Source organism: the organism of the source record quoted next, unplaced genomic scaffold (assembly GCF_019419815.1).
Source record: "Pyrus x bretschneideri cultivar Hongxiangsu unplaced genomic scaffold, Pyrus_bretschneideri_v1 Contig9, whole genome shotgun sequence".
In the NCBI taxonomy this organism is placed as follows: Eukaryota; Viridiplantae; Streptophyta; class Magnoliopsida; order Rosales; family Rosaceae; genus Pyrus; species Pyrus x bretschneideri.
Window position 1 is genome coordinate 2,978,830 of NW_025999831.1, and position 13,644 is coordinate 2,992,473.

Consider the following 13,644-nt stretch of genomic DNA (forward strand, 5'->3'; position numbering starts at 1 on the left):
GAGTCCGCAAAAGGCCTCACTGAAACTTAAGGTTGGCAATGGATATATAAGGCCCAAAGACCACGCCCTCACGGGCGATGTGGGATACTACAACCAATCTTCCTCGCAGTAGGATTCGGCCGACCTTACTAGACAGCCCATAACAAGATTCTAGATGAATGCTACTGGGCCGAGAATAACTCTAAGCTCGGCCTAAAATAATATTTTGGGCCCAAACAATATTATACTAAACTAGTGTACTTAAATGTCCGTACCTAAACATATTATACTAATCCAGTGTACTGAAATATTTGTATCTAAATATTGTAATAAATTAGTGGCACATAAGAAAATATGTAAAAACATAAGTGTACCAAAAAATCTCTACAAAAATATTTTCTTATATAAGCTACTCACCATAATGAGAATTAAAATTTATAATATTTTCATAAAATTTAATTTATGGACATCATAAAATTATAAATAAAACAAAGAGACATTGAATACATATGATGTCATTTAATAGAGTCTAGGGACTAAAATCAATTTTTAATCTTGTATAAGACATTTTTCTAAAGTTCATCTTATTTAGGGATTAAAATCAAATTTTCTATATTAAAAATTTGTTAGATGATGATGACACCATTTCTTCCTCAATTTACTCCCACAACATCATACATACATACGTACGTACGTGCATACGTGCATGCATACACATACATAATATTTTGATACAACTCCCCAATATTATAGTAATAACCATAAATATAAATTCTTCTGTAAGTTCCCACATCGCCTAGGGGAGTGATCCTTATATGTATATTCCCATCCTTACCTAGCACGAGGCCTTTTGGGAGCTCATTGGCTTCGGGCTCCATGGGAACTCCGAAGTTAAGCGAGTAGCGCGCGAGAGCACTCCCATGATGGGTGACCCACTGGGAAGTTCTCGTGTGAGTTCCCAGAAACAAAACCGTGAGGGCGTGGTTGGGGCCCAAAGCGGACAAGATCATGCTACAGTGGTGGAGCGGGCTCGGGATGTGGTATGTGGTGGACCCCCAGGCTGGGATGTGACAATTTGGTATCAGAGCCTAACCCTGGCCGTGGTGTGCCGACGATGACGTCAGACCCCTAAAGGGGGGTGGATTGTGACATCCCACATTGCCCAGGGGAGTGGATCTTGTAAGCCTTATATGTATATTCTCATTTCTACCTAGCACGAGGCCTTTTGGGAGCTCACTGGCTTCGGGTTCCATGGGACCTCCGAAGTTAAGCGAGTAGCGCGCGAGAGCACTCCCATGATGGGTGACCCACTGGGAAGTTCTCGTGTGAGTTCCCAGAAAAAAAAACCGTGAAGGCGTGGTTAGGGTCCAAAGCAGACAATATTGTGCTACGGTGGTGGAACGGGCCCGGGATGTGGTGGGCCCCAAGCTGGAATGTGACATTTTCATTATTAATATATACTAATAGCTTAATCAGATTCAGAAAAAAAAAAAAAAAAAAGTAAGATGCTAACTTCAAATTCTTGTCTATAAACATACAAGCTCAAACACTTTAGAATAAATTAAAGAGCTATAGCTGGAAACTGTTCCAACAATATACCACATGCATGGTGATTCCTTAATCAGTTGCAGTTTTCAGTCATAAATCTTTTAATAACTTGCAAAGCTTCATTTAAGACTTATGTGTATGGATAATGGATCATTCGTTAAAAACCCATGTTCCTGTCCTTCAAATTTGACATACTCAATTTTCTTTCCCAAATCTTTTAACTTTCTACAGTAACTCTCCACCCTATCTTTCAACAGTTCATTGCCACCCACGATAACCTAGATGGGATCAAAGGCCACCTTCTCAAGGTTTGGAGAAATTTTTCTAGGTTCCGCGAACACTAGTTGAGCTGGTGTTCCCCACAAATAAAAACTTGACATGTGTTCACCACTAAGTAAAATCTTACATATGGCTAAAAACTCTCCTGAGTTAAGATTCATTTCGGTTTTGGGAAAATATGATGAACTCCTTTCTTATACCTAACATTCATTATTTTATTTCTCAAAAAGAATTTATTTGATTAAAGAAAAAAAAATAAAAACCCAGATTTCTCCCTCACAAGCCACCACCTCCGCCACCACACCCCTCGCCCCAACCCAACCCTCCTTTCCTTCTTCCTCACTACTCTCTCTCTCTCACCTTCTCTTCCTTTCTTTCCCTTCCGCTTTTTCTTTCTCCTCATCTCTTAAGCCGGGAAAGGACAAAAGTGAACCTTGGCAAGTCGGTGAACTCACCACCTCTTGAGTTGCCGCCGACCATCGCTCAGGCTAATGTCGAAGTAAGTGTGGGATGCACAGAGGGAAGATGAGCAAGAATAGTAAAATAAAGTTGCCGGTGAAATCGCCGACCGACGATGAAGGTGGATGGTTGATCTATGATGGGAGCTCGGTGTCAATGGCGAGAGGTGGGGGGGGGGGGGCTAGCATTTTCTGAATTTTCTCTTGCGTTAGGTTAAGGGTAAATTAGGAATTTTAGTCCAAAAAAATCTAGATGGCATATTTTTACTTAAGAAAAATAAAACAAACACGTATCAAGCCTTCATTCGTGGGGAACACCAGCTTAGGTAGTGTTCCCGATACCCAGAAAAATTTCTCCCTTGGACTGTTTGGTCCAAATGGGTTGACCATTGGATTGTCTCTGGTTTCTCCTACTGGCATTGAAAGCCTCCAAAATCTGCATGGAATATTAACCATTAAATTAATTTTATGGAAGATAATTGTTGAATAAAACAAATTACAGAAGGCAGTTAACATAGATATCAAACTAATTTCTTAGGCCATCTCCAACCGAAGGAGGGCCAAAGGGCTATGTTTAGCCCTATAGCTCTGCAAGAAATTATATTTTAATGAACAGTGCCATAACATATTTTATACCATCTCCAACCAAGGGGACTAAAAGGTCATAGGCCAAACGTAATTTATTATTTTAATTGAATTAATATAGTTAATTAAATTAAACTACCATATTAAAATAAGATTTTCGAACATATTGGAAGATTATTGAAAGAGGTGGCCATTTGAAAATTATTGAAAAAATTAAAGGAAAGATTATTGGAAGAGAATAGAATGTGAAGAATTGAAATAAAATGAGATAAAATAGTATGAAATTGTCACATCCCGGCCCGAGGCGGATCACTTCGCAGGCTTGTTCCATCACCGTAGCACGATATTGTCCGCTTTGGGTTTACCATTCCCTCACGGTTTTGTTTTTGGGAACTCACGAGCAACTTCCCAGTGGGTCACCCATTATGGGATTGCTCTAGCCCCCTTCTCGCTTAACTTCGGAGTTCCTACAGAACCCGAAGCCAGTGAGCTCCCAAAAGGCCTTGTGCTAGGTAGGGATGAGAATATACAATTAAGGATCACTCCCCTGGACGATGTGGGATGTTACAGAAATGGTGAGAAGTAAGTGAGAAATGATGTAGGAAAAAAAAATTGTCCAACAAAAAAAAAAAATTGGGATGGGCTCATCAGGCTGTTTGGCTGGAAATGGCCAGGCCTCTGGCCCGATTTGGTGGTTTTGGCCTAGTAGGACCCACAAGCTCTTTGGCTTAGCCCTCGATTGGAGACGGTTTTCGTGTCATTTCAATCTATTTTTAGCCCTACATATGACCCTTTGGCCGAGTCGGTAGGAGATGACCTTATAAATCGGCTAGGGATCCTAAAATGATACAAAATATTGACGTGAGAATAATACTTGAAGGAATATTGTTAAACCAAAAAGGAGAAATGATCCTAAAACGCATTAAAAACGACAATTTAATATGAAACCATAACAAAATAATGGGTGAAAGAGGTAAAAAATATATGTAGAATATTCGGTTTATGTCATAATAATTATCGTTATCTAAAAAAGTTTGGCCTCCGACTGCCCTATCCAAGTTTGCAGCCTCAACCTCAAATGGTTTTTCTTCTTCCTGCTACCCCATCAATTATAGTATTTTTTTCATTTGGCGTGGAGTTGCCATCATCAACTAACAGTTCAGTTATCTTGCATCACATTTTTCATTGAACTCTTGTCTTACACGCTGAAATATTGTGTGTCCAAAATCTGATTGGTTTTGACTTGGATGCTCTTACTTTATCATAATCCATGAGTCCCAGCATCAATCAAATTTACAAAATTCGACAATCTACACCTACCGTCTATCAAACTTTGTTGTTGAAATCGTTGGATATGTCTATGTCGTCTTTCACTAGCAACCCACCTATGCTTTGCCGCTTATGTCAAGAACCTCCCTAGTCAAAACTTAATCGATATACAGAGTCAGCCTCGTGCACCACATTAATCTCACTGCAGGAAAAATGCACCAGACATGTCAAATCGACAATAAAATATATCATATGTAGAACCGACCTAATTTAAAATGTTTCCACGTTTTTAAAAGAATAAATCTCAGTTTACTACCCTTAAGTTTCGTAGTTTTCAATATTTGGTACATGAAGTTTTTTTCGTCTTAGAGTCATACCTAAAGTGTTAATTTTGAGACAGTCTCATATATCCGTTAGTCTGACCGTTAAGTCTTCCGTTAATTGATGACGTGATACTCATGTGGACAATAACTGAGCCCCACGTGTCATTAAGGGGTCCACGTGGAAATTAAAAATTCAAGTTGACCCCACTTGGATATTAAAAAAAAAATAAAAAATAAAAACTTAAAAAAAAAAAATAATAATAAATTAAAACTAAAAAAAAAAGAAGAAAAAAAATTTAAAGAAAAAAAAAAAACTAAGGGTTTTTCCCATCCCCATTTTGAACCAAGTCGCAAATCCCCAGCAACCTCCTGCTCCAAACCCTCATCCTCCTCATCCCAAAACCTAACCCCATCCTCCACACCCCAAAACCCAACCTCAGCCAAACCGCATGAAGTTATTCACGGAGCCCAATCCTCCAACACGCCAAGCCCAAGGCTGCATATCTCTACCCTCCTCCTCCGGATCTGGTCAAGGCCTCCAACCCTTTGCTTGAAATCCGACGCCAACGTGGATCTTCTTGAATCCGAACCGAATTCGTACCGTTGGGCGCTCCCAAATCGGACCCTTACCCACATCTAGCTTGGAGACCCTGACGTCCTGCAAATCCACTTGTTCTTGGTGGAGATTTGATTATGAACTTCCTTCAAATTCACAAAAAATGGAAGAAAAAAAAATTAAAAATCATAGAGGTAGAGAGAGACAGATCGAGGAGGAGAGAGAGAGTACCTGCAAGATTTGCATTCATGAACTTGATGCTAGAGTATAAGGGGGTCTGACGTTATATTTATTCACTTATATTCACAAGTAGTGGAGGTTGCTAGTCACAATCGTGTTAAGTAAATCCTTGGTATGAGTCTCATGCGTTTCATAGTGATGAATGCCTTGTCAATGCTTATGATTTTCATATCTTCGTGTAGAGAAGAAGAATTGAAAGCAAGAGCAGAGAGGCAGAACAAAAAAGAGGGGTTGGTCGTTGGATTGGATGGGAGAGAGAAAGAAAGCTGGGAGGGGAGTGGCATTGGCGAAGGAGGAGGGGGAGGGGAAGAGGCGTAGGAAGAGGAAGGATCATGATTTTCTGTGTTGGGTGGGGAAGAAGAAACAGAGAGACCAAGATTGGTTTTTTAGGTTTAGGTTTGGTTTTTTAGTTTTTTAAATTTTAAATTTTAAATTGTTTTTTTTTTTAATATTCACATGGACCTATACTGACGCATGACCCTCAGTCATTGTCCATGTGGGTGCCACGTCATCAGTTAATAGAGGTTCTGACGGGAAACTTAATGGATGTATGAAAGTTGCCTAAAATTATGACTTTAGGTACCATTCTGAGATGAAAAAAAACTTCATATACCAAATGTTGAAACCAAGAAACTTCATGATAGTAAACTGAGATTAATCATTTTTAAAATGATTTTAAAATTATTAAAATCGCTTTCAAATCACTAAAAGCACTTACAATTATGTTTAACCAAAAGCACTTCAAACCATGAAGCATTGTGTAGAGCAACAAATAATCCCAAACATCAATATGACAACACATGGACTTTTTCTTTAGAAAAACAAGATTGCCCTCATTAAATGGGTAGGGCTCTCAAATACTCCCACGACAACTCAGCATCCTGAATGTCCAAGCAGTTCACTATGACCACTAAGGCCTCCCCTAGTCGTGGCGTTGAAAAGTCAAAATCATTAAAGGTCGGATTAATTACTCCTATCTTTAATACAGTATCAATTGTAGATCAACTTTATCAAGTAAGGAATTCCTATCACAATCAATCATGGATGCTTCATCATCATCCCAAGATATTATCTCCTAATTAATATATTCAGAATACTCTTCCCTCATTCATCCAACGGATGACACACCTCGCATAATGTGTAAGGCAAAACCCTAACCCTATAGCCAGCCACTCCATCTCCACTAAATTTTGATCATCTTTTGCTACGCATGCGAGTCCTAAACACTCACTCTTTTCATACGCACTAACATAGTTTTGGTCTGTGATGAATGTGTTAATTGTTTTGTAGGTACAAATTCATCAAAATTGAAAGACGACATATTTTGCTACCACACATTCCATTTTATCACAAATTTCGTAATACTTCTAATTTGCAACGCTTTACACATAAGTATTTTATAAATGAGCATTTCCAAAATATTGTCAAAGCACTGAGCAGTGCGTGAACCAAAAGGAAATCGCGTGCTGAGACATTAATCTTTAAAATAAGGTCAATTAGATAAGGCGCAATTTGTATTTAATAAATACATATACAATTAAATCCTAATCCAAAGCATGACAGTGGATTGATAATATGGACCACTAAATCTTCTCAAAAGGATACTCTCCTAATCAGACAAGGAACAATTTTATCATTTAGCATAAAAGCAATATTGGATAGTGTACCAAAATCTCATACGAAAAGTTTGATTTGAGTGGGAGTTTGGTCTAAAAGTTATCGATAGGGACGTTTATTATTGTTAAATCAACATAAGTCTTACTCAATTTCTTTTTATTTGTAAAGACTCAACAATAAAGTAAATATGGCATCAATTGAGGTCATTTTCGAACCATACTAGCTTGTATCCCTGTCAAATATTTTGCTACTTGATTAATCTACCATGTTTAATTAATCATGTATATAACTCAAAACTAACTTAATACACGTAATCGTATCATGTTTGGGTTTACTTAACTATACATCTTGTAGATTATAACTTAAGAATACATTTCTTTTATTTCTAAACCAATATGATCACTCATATACACTAAAAAATTACTTGAAATGATACGTTAGCTCGGTTTGTTTTAATTTGTGCTCGTTTATTTTAACTGTTTGAGATGCCTCCTAATAATATTCAAGACGCTATTGTAGTTAAAGATTATAGTTGGGGGTTAGGCCCTATGTCTCCTGTTTGTCTTTTTATTTTTATTTTTGTATAAAATAATATATTTACATTAAGGGGTGACAGATTTAAGCTAAGTTACACAACAGTCTAGCCATAATAAATTGATATTTAACTTGCAATTTAAAAAGTCGAACATAATGCTCACACTTACAAAATAGAGAGTAATATTATTAAATAGTAATACTAAGTTGTGTCTTTTTCAAACCTTAAATAAAGCTCCCTCCTACCGTCAAATTTCTGAAAAATAATAATTACATATTTAAAATGATAAAATTTGTGAGATGATTATCACACCCTTTCTTCCTCAATGTACTCCTACAACATTATACATACATACATCATACATACGTGCATGCATACATACATAATATTTTGATACAACTCCCCAATATTATAGTAATAACCATAAATATAACTTTTCATCATTAATATATACTAATAGCTTGATCAGATTCAGAAGGAAAAAATTAAAAAAGCAAGGTGCTAACTTCAAATTCTTGTCTATAAACATACAAGCTCAAACACTTCAGAATAAATTAAAGAGCTATAGCTGGAAACTGATCCAACAATATATCACATGCATGGTGATTAATTCCTTATTCAGTTGCAGGTTTCAGTCATAAATCTTTTAATAACTTGCAAAGCTTCATTCGAGACTTCTGAGTATGGATCATTCGTTAAAAAGCCATGTTCCTGTCCTTCAAATTCGACATACTCAATTTTCTTTCCCAAATCTTTTAACTTTTTCCAGTAACTCTCCACCCTATCTTTCAACAATTCATTGCCACCCACGACAACCAAAATGGGATCAAGGGCCACCTTCTCAAGGTTTGGACTGTTCGGTCCAAACGGGTTGACCATTGGATTGTCTCTGGTTTCTTCTGCTGGCATTGAAAGCCTCCAAAATCTGCATGGAATATTAACCATTAAATTAATTTTATGGAAGATAATTGTTGAATAAAACAAATTATAGAAGACAGTTAACACAGATATCAAACCAATTTCTTTAAATCGGCCAGGGATCCTTGATACATATCAAATATTGACGTGAGAATAATACTTAAAGGAATATTGTTAAACCAAAAAAGAGAAATGATCATTAAAAAATGTCCTAAAGGCGGCTCTCGTAAATTTATTTCTATGTATTGAGAGTCAAATACATGTACGATATTAGAACCAATAAGTATGCATTTGTTATTGGTTAAGGGAGGATGACAAGGAATGTGGTTTGATTATAAAAATAGATAAATGGATATGGCACTATCTTAATCATTTGAAAGGTCATACTTATATTGGATTAAGCACTATCTTACACGTTTGGAAAGAAACTCAAAGTTTGATCATTATTCATGCTTGGTAAGTAACAACGTTGCATATGTTCATACCACACAAATCAAATCAAAGTATCTTGAATAATTGTCAAAACCACAGTATTTTTTTTTCTAGTATTAAAAAAGGTACTAAGTTTGAACCCCTCTCCTTTTTCCGTTGAGAAACAAAATAAGAGATTTTTTCGCTAATTGTTATGAACATATACTCCAAAACAATCATCATGCTTTTCCCTTTTTTGTTTTCTTATTAGCCAAATGATCACATCTGTTTATCGTACATCATGCGGTCAGAAATCATTGTAATTTTTATTATTTAAAATTGAATATAAATAGTACCTGACAAAAACTGACCGCACGATATATAATGAACGGATGTGATTGGAGTATTACTGTGATCCTCACAAATAGGATCCGGTGAGGATCCTCTCTCAAATAAGTGCATCATGACTACTTTCTCGTCAATAATAGCTCCCATTTTTTATATCCAAATTTTTTAAAGCTATCAAAGCGGTCACCGACTAACTATTATTATGGGAGTGTTAACGAAAAATCCATGATACTGTTCACTTTAACGAAAAACCATATTTTTACACTAAAAAATCAATCCTAGTACTATTCACTTTACCCTTTATTTTGTCTTTATCATTAAAACTCAAAGTTTTCAATCCATTTTCATTAGTTTTTCTTATTATTTATTGTTGTTTCTCTACCCATGACTGTAAGAAAGCCCCAAGTGCGAATTTTCTCTGTTTAAAAATACCAACTGATATTCTTTATCACTAAACATTCATAACAGTTCATCATTAGAGCAACAGAATCAAAGGATCAAAGAATGAAATAAGAGCCCGAATGAAATAAGAGCCGAGAGAAGTTGAAAGGTTGAAGAAAATGAAGCTTTGATATTATTGTCTGAGTTACTTAGAAAAGGAAAGGGATCCTACAATATATAGTAACAGCTAGCTTAATGGATAAGCAACCTAATAACAACCTAATAAGATTGTGCCATCCGTCATTATTAGTCAATAAACATTACGTGTTTAAATCTAATTAAGTTATGATCATTTTTATTAGTAGTATTTTGAATTGCCCATGTTGGTAAAACACAAGCTAATTAAGCTTAAATTATTATTTGAGATATTATTTGGATAAGGACACCTCCAATTTTAAAAGATGACTCGTTCAAGTTCAAGTAATGACACACGTAAGGAAGAAATGAGTTTCACATCATCAACTTTAGTGGGATTTGGAGGCATCTTCTACTTCTACCCTATGTAGGTGTCTTCTAGTAGTCATCACCTATAATTATCTAGAAGATCTTCTAATTTTAGACCATATTTTGAAGGGACAAGTAATTACGATGCAATTCACATGTGCCGACATCTTTTATGGTCAAGATATATAACATTTAAATGATTACAATTTTTTTCCTTCTAACAAACGATATTTTCTATATTAAGGGAGTAATGAATGGGCTAAACCTTATAATGGGCGAGCCATAATAATGTGCTTTAAATTCACATTTGGCGAGAATCGAAGTCAAGACCTCTCACTTACAAATAAAGAGAAATACCACTAAACAATAACAGGAAGTGACAATGATCACAAATTTTGTGGTCACATAAAAACTTCTCGTAAAAGAGATAAATGGTATATACGAGTTTTGGGTTTTTATACAAACAAGTTGACCCTAACTGATCCCCCATTGAAGAACGAAAACAAAAAAGTTGACACCAAGTGAAAGAAAATACATTAATTTATGGAATTTCGTCTCGTGCATGGAGTTGACTTAGAATTTGTGCAACTTTTCTAAGCAGAAGATACATGTACACACATCCGAAGAATCCGAATTAAGTAATTGGATAGTGTGCCAATTTTTGGGCACTTTATTAGTTGTGACTTCTTTTGAGCATTAAGGTGTAGAAGTAGATCCAAATATGGGTTTTTATCCGATCAAACAACTTAATATGCTAAGTTGTGAGATTTTCACTTTATATATATATATATATATATATATATATATATATATATATATATATAGCAATATATGTTATATCATGTTCCTTGAATTTATGATTCAGATTGAACGCGAGGATTTTCAAATACCATGTTGTAAGATAAGAGAGCATTAATTTTCCTCAAAAAGAAGAAAAAAAAGATAATGAAGAGGGCATTAATGTGCAAACTAGGAAAGGACAAGACTAAAAAAGTTCTGAATTAATACCTGTCAAGTATTTCCAAAGTTAGCAATGCCTCACAAGGACCTTCCTCTGACTTTGTCCTCTCCACCCCACCAAAAAATGGCGCTAGGAGCACATACCCCCGTACCCTAACCGGAGCCGCCTTGACAGACCCCATCCCAAGCCGAACCGCCAGGTGGTGGGCCATATTCCCACCTGAAGAGTCACCCAATACAAAAACCCGATTCAAGTCAGCCGTACCACCAATCCATGCATCATTCGTGCTCTCACCCAATGCCTCCTTTTGCAGCCACTCCACTGCACTCACTGCATCATCAATCGCAGCCGGAAGCTTATGCTCTGGAGCGAGCCTGTAGCCCGGGGCCACGACAAGTGCCTGGAGCCCGGAAGATAGGCGGATGCAGCAGTTGTGGCAATTTGGCCACACGTGCGAGCCAACGCAGAAGCCGCCACCGTGGAAGTAGAAGACCACGGGGAGCTTGGAATTGAGGTTTGCTGATTTGGGTTTGTATAAACGGAGGGAAAGTTTATGTTTTGTGTCGAAAATTATGTCTTTGAAGGCCACGGAGCCGTCGTCAATGACAGGAATGTTGACGTTTATGTCCGTTAAGGAGCAGCGTTTGATCGAACCGTCGCTAAAGACTTGGAGAACTCCCATGCAATCTTCTACTATTTGAGGGAGGGAACCCATATATATATTTTTTCTTTTGGGATTTGGTTATTTGGGAATGGAGGGTGTGAGGAAAGATGTCTCATGGTAAGGGGGTATGTATAGAGAGGACAGAGAGGGAGGGTGGTGCTGGGGATAATGTGCAATTTGTGGGTTATTTGGTAAATTAATTTACGGGGACATCATATGCATGCATGGCCATTGGTTTATCCTTTTGTTTTGAAAATGGACCATATTGGGTAGCTGTAAAAAAGTTGGCTTGGTTGGTTGAAAATTACCAGTTGCCTGGAAACTTGCAACTATCATCACATAGATTAGAAAACTTGTTACAATCCAAATTAAAGAACTGAAAAACTTGTCCATTCAAAGTGGCCTACCTAGTTTTACGTTTCAACAATATTAGGCTTACCACTCATCAAATTTGTTTACCAGGCCACTAGGAAATACCTTTAATACAATTCACCATATATTCAGTAATATTCATGTTAAAAAAATGTAATATATAAAAAAATAAAAAGTAAACGTTGTGTTTTTAGAAATGTATTCAATTGAGATTTTGAAGAATTTTAAAAGAGTTTAAAAAATATTGGAGTATTTATGAGGATTTGAGTGTTTTTTAGAAATGATATTATTTACCCTAAGAGAATGGGGTGGGCTTAGCCTCACAATGGACTAGCAATAACATGATTCAAATTCGCCTTTAGCGAGATTCGAACCTAAAACTTCTCACTTACAAGTGAAGAGGAATACTACTAGACTGTAGTACTAAGTGACAGAAGATTTCAGAGTATCTTCAAAGCAAGAGATATTCAATTAGAATGTTAAAGGAGCTCATAAAAGTCATAAAATCTGGCGGTATTCAATTAGGATTTTATAGGAGTCTATAAAAGGTTCACATGTATTAAATAAGGATTTAAATTTAAAAAAAAGATTTTTTTAGGAGTTTATTTTGAAGAATTTTGAAAAAGGTTTAAAAATCTAAGAGTATTTATGAGGATTTAAATGTATTTTAAATGACAAGAGATATTCAATTAAAATTTCAAAGGAGCTCATAAAAATTCAGCTGTATTTAATTAGAATTTTAAATGTTTATAAAAGTCTAAGTGTGTTAAATAAAGATTTAATTTAAAACAAAAGTTGTATTTTCTAGGAGTGTATTCAATTGGGATTTTGAAGAATATAAAAAAAGTTTAAAATCCAAGAGTATTTGTGATCATTTAAATTTATCTTAAAAAGTAAAGGTAAATTTGAACCAAATTATTGTGAGCCTATTATGAGGCTTAGCCACACCCTTTCCCTTAGTGTAGATAATATTGTTTGGTAAAAAAAGAAAAAAGTATCTTAAAAGGGAAGAGGTATTCAATTAGAATTTCAAAGGAGTTCATAAAAGTTCATAAAATTTAGCTGTATTCAATTAAGATTTTAAGGGAGCCTATAAAATTTTTAAGTGTATTAAATGATGATTTTTAGTAGAATGTTAGGGTTAATGGGTTAATTAATTAGTTGTTAGGAAGAAAGAAACAGTGGGAATCGAACCTACACTAAGGTGCATGGGCATGATTGCTTTCTGCCATTGTAGTAAAGCGTCATCTGCTAAATAAGAATTTGATTTTATAGGATTTTGATGATTTGGAGGAATTTCATCATCCACTCTCCCTTGAGATTTTGAAGGATTTCTCTCAAGTTAACACATAATAAAGTTCACTAAATGTTGTGTATTCAATTTGGAGTTTAAATAGTTTTAAAAGAGTTTTACAAAATTCATAGTTATTTAATCAAGATTTTTTTTTTCAAAAAAAAGTACGATATTCACTAATAATGAGGGAATGCGTCCAATGCTAAGAATATGGTGCATGTTAGAGCATCTTCAACCGATGATGTGTAACGGTGAAAAATGACATCTCATTTCATTCCAACCCATCAGCCAAAAGTTGATGTGGATTGAAGGCTTGGTGGGAGGTGTCAAAAGTGCTGCCTCAAAATTCATATGGCAAATAATTATTTTGGTTGTTTTTTTTTTTTTTTTTTTTTCAACTTA

General features: G+C 35.7%; 1 protein-coding gene across 1 annotated transcript; it reads right to left on the reverse strand.

The window, feature by feature from the left end:
- Positions 1-7,798: 7,798 nt before the first annotated feature.
- On the reverse strand, positions 7,799-11,723 carry LOC103940125 (probable carboxylesterase 15). The gene is made up of 2 exons (XM_009350204.3): positions 10,960-11,723; positions 7,799-8,314 (listed from the first exon to the last, which is right to left on the reverse strand). The coding sequence occupies exons 1-2, from the start codon at positions 11,625-11,627 to the stop codon at positions 8,008-8,010; spliced, it is 975 nt and encodes a 324-aa protein (XP_009348479.2). The 5' UTR covers positions 11,628-11,723; the 3' UTR covers positions 7,799-8,007.
- Between the last annotated feature and the right edge of the window lie 1,921 nt (positions 11,724-13,644).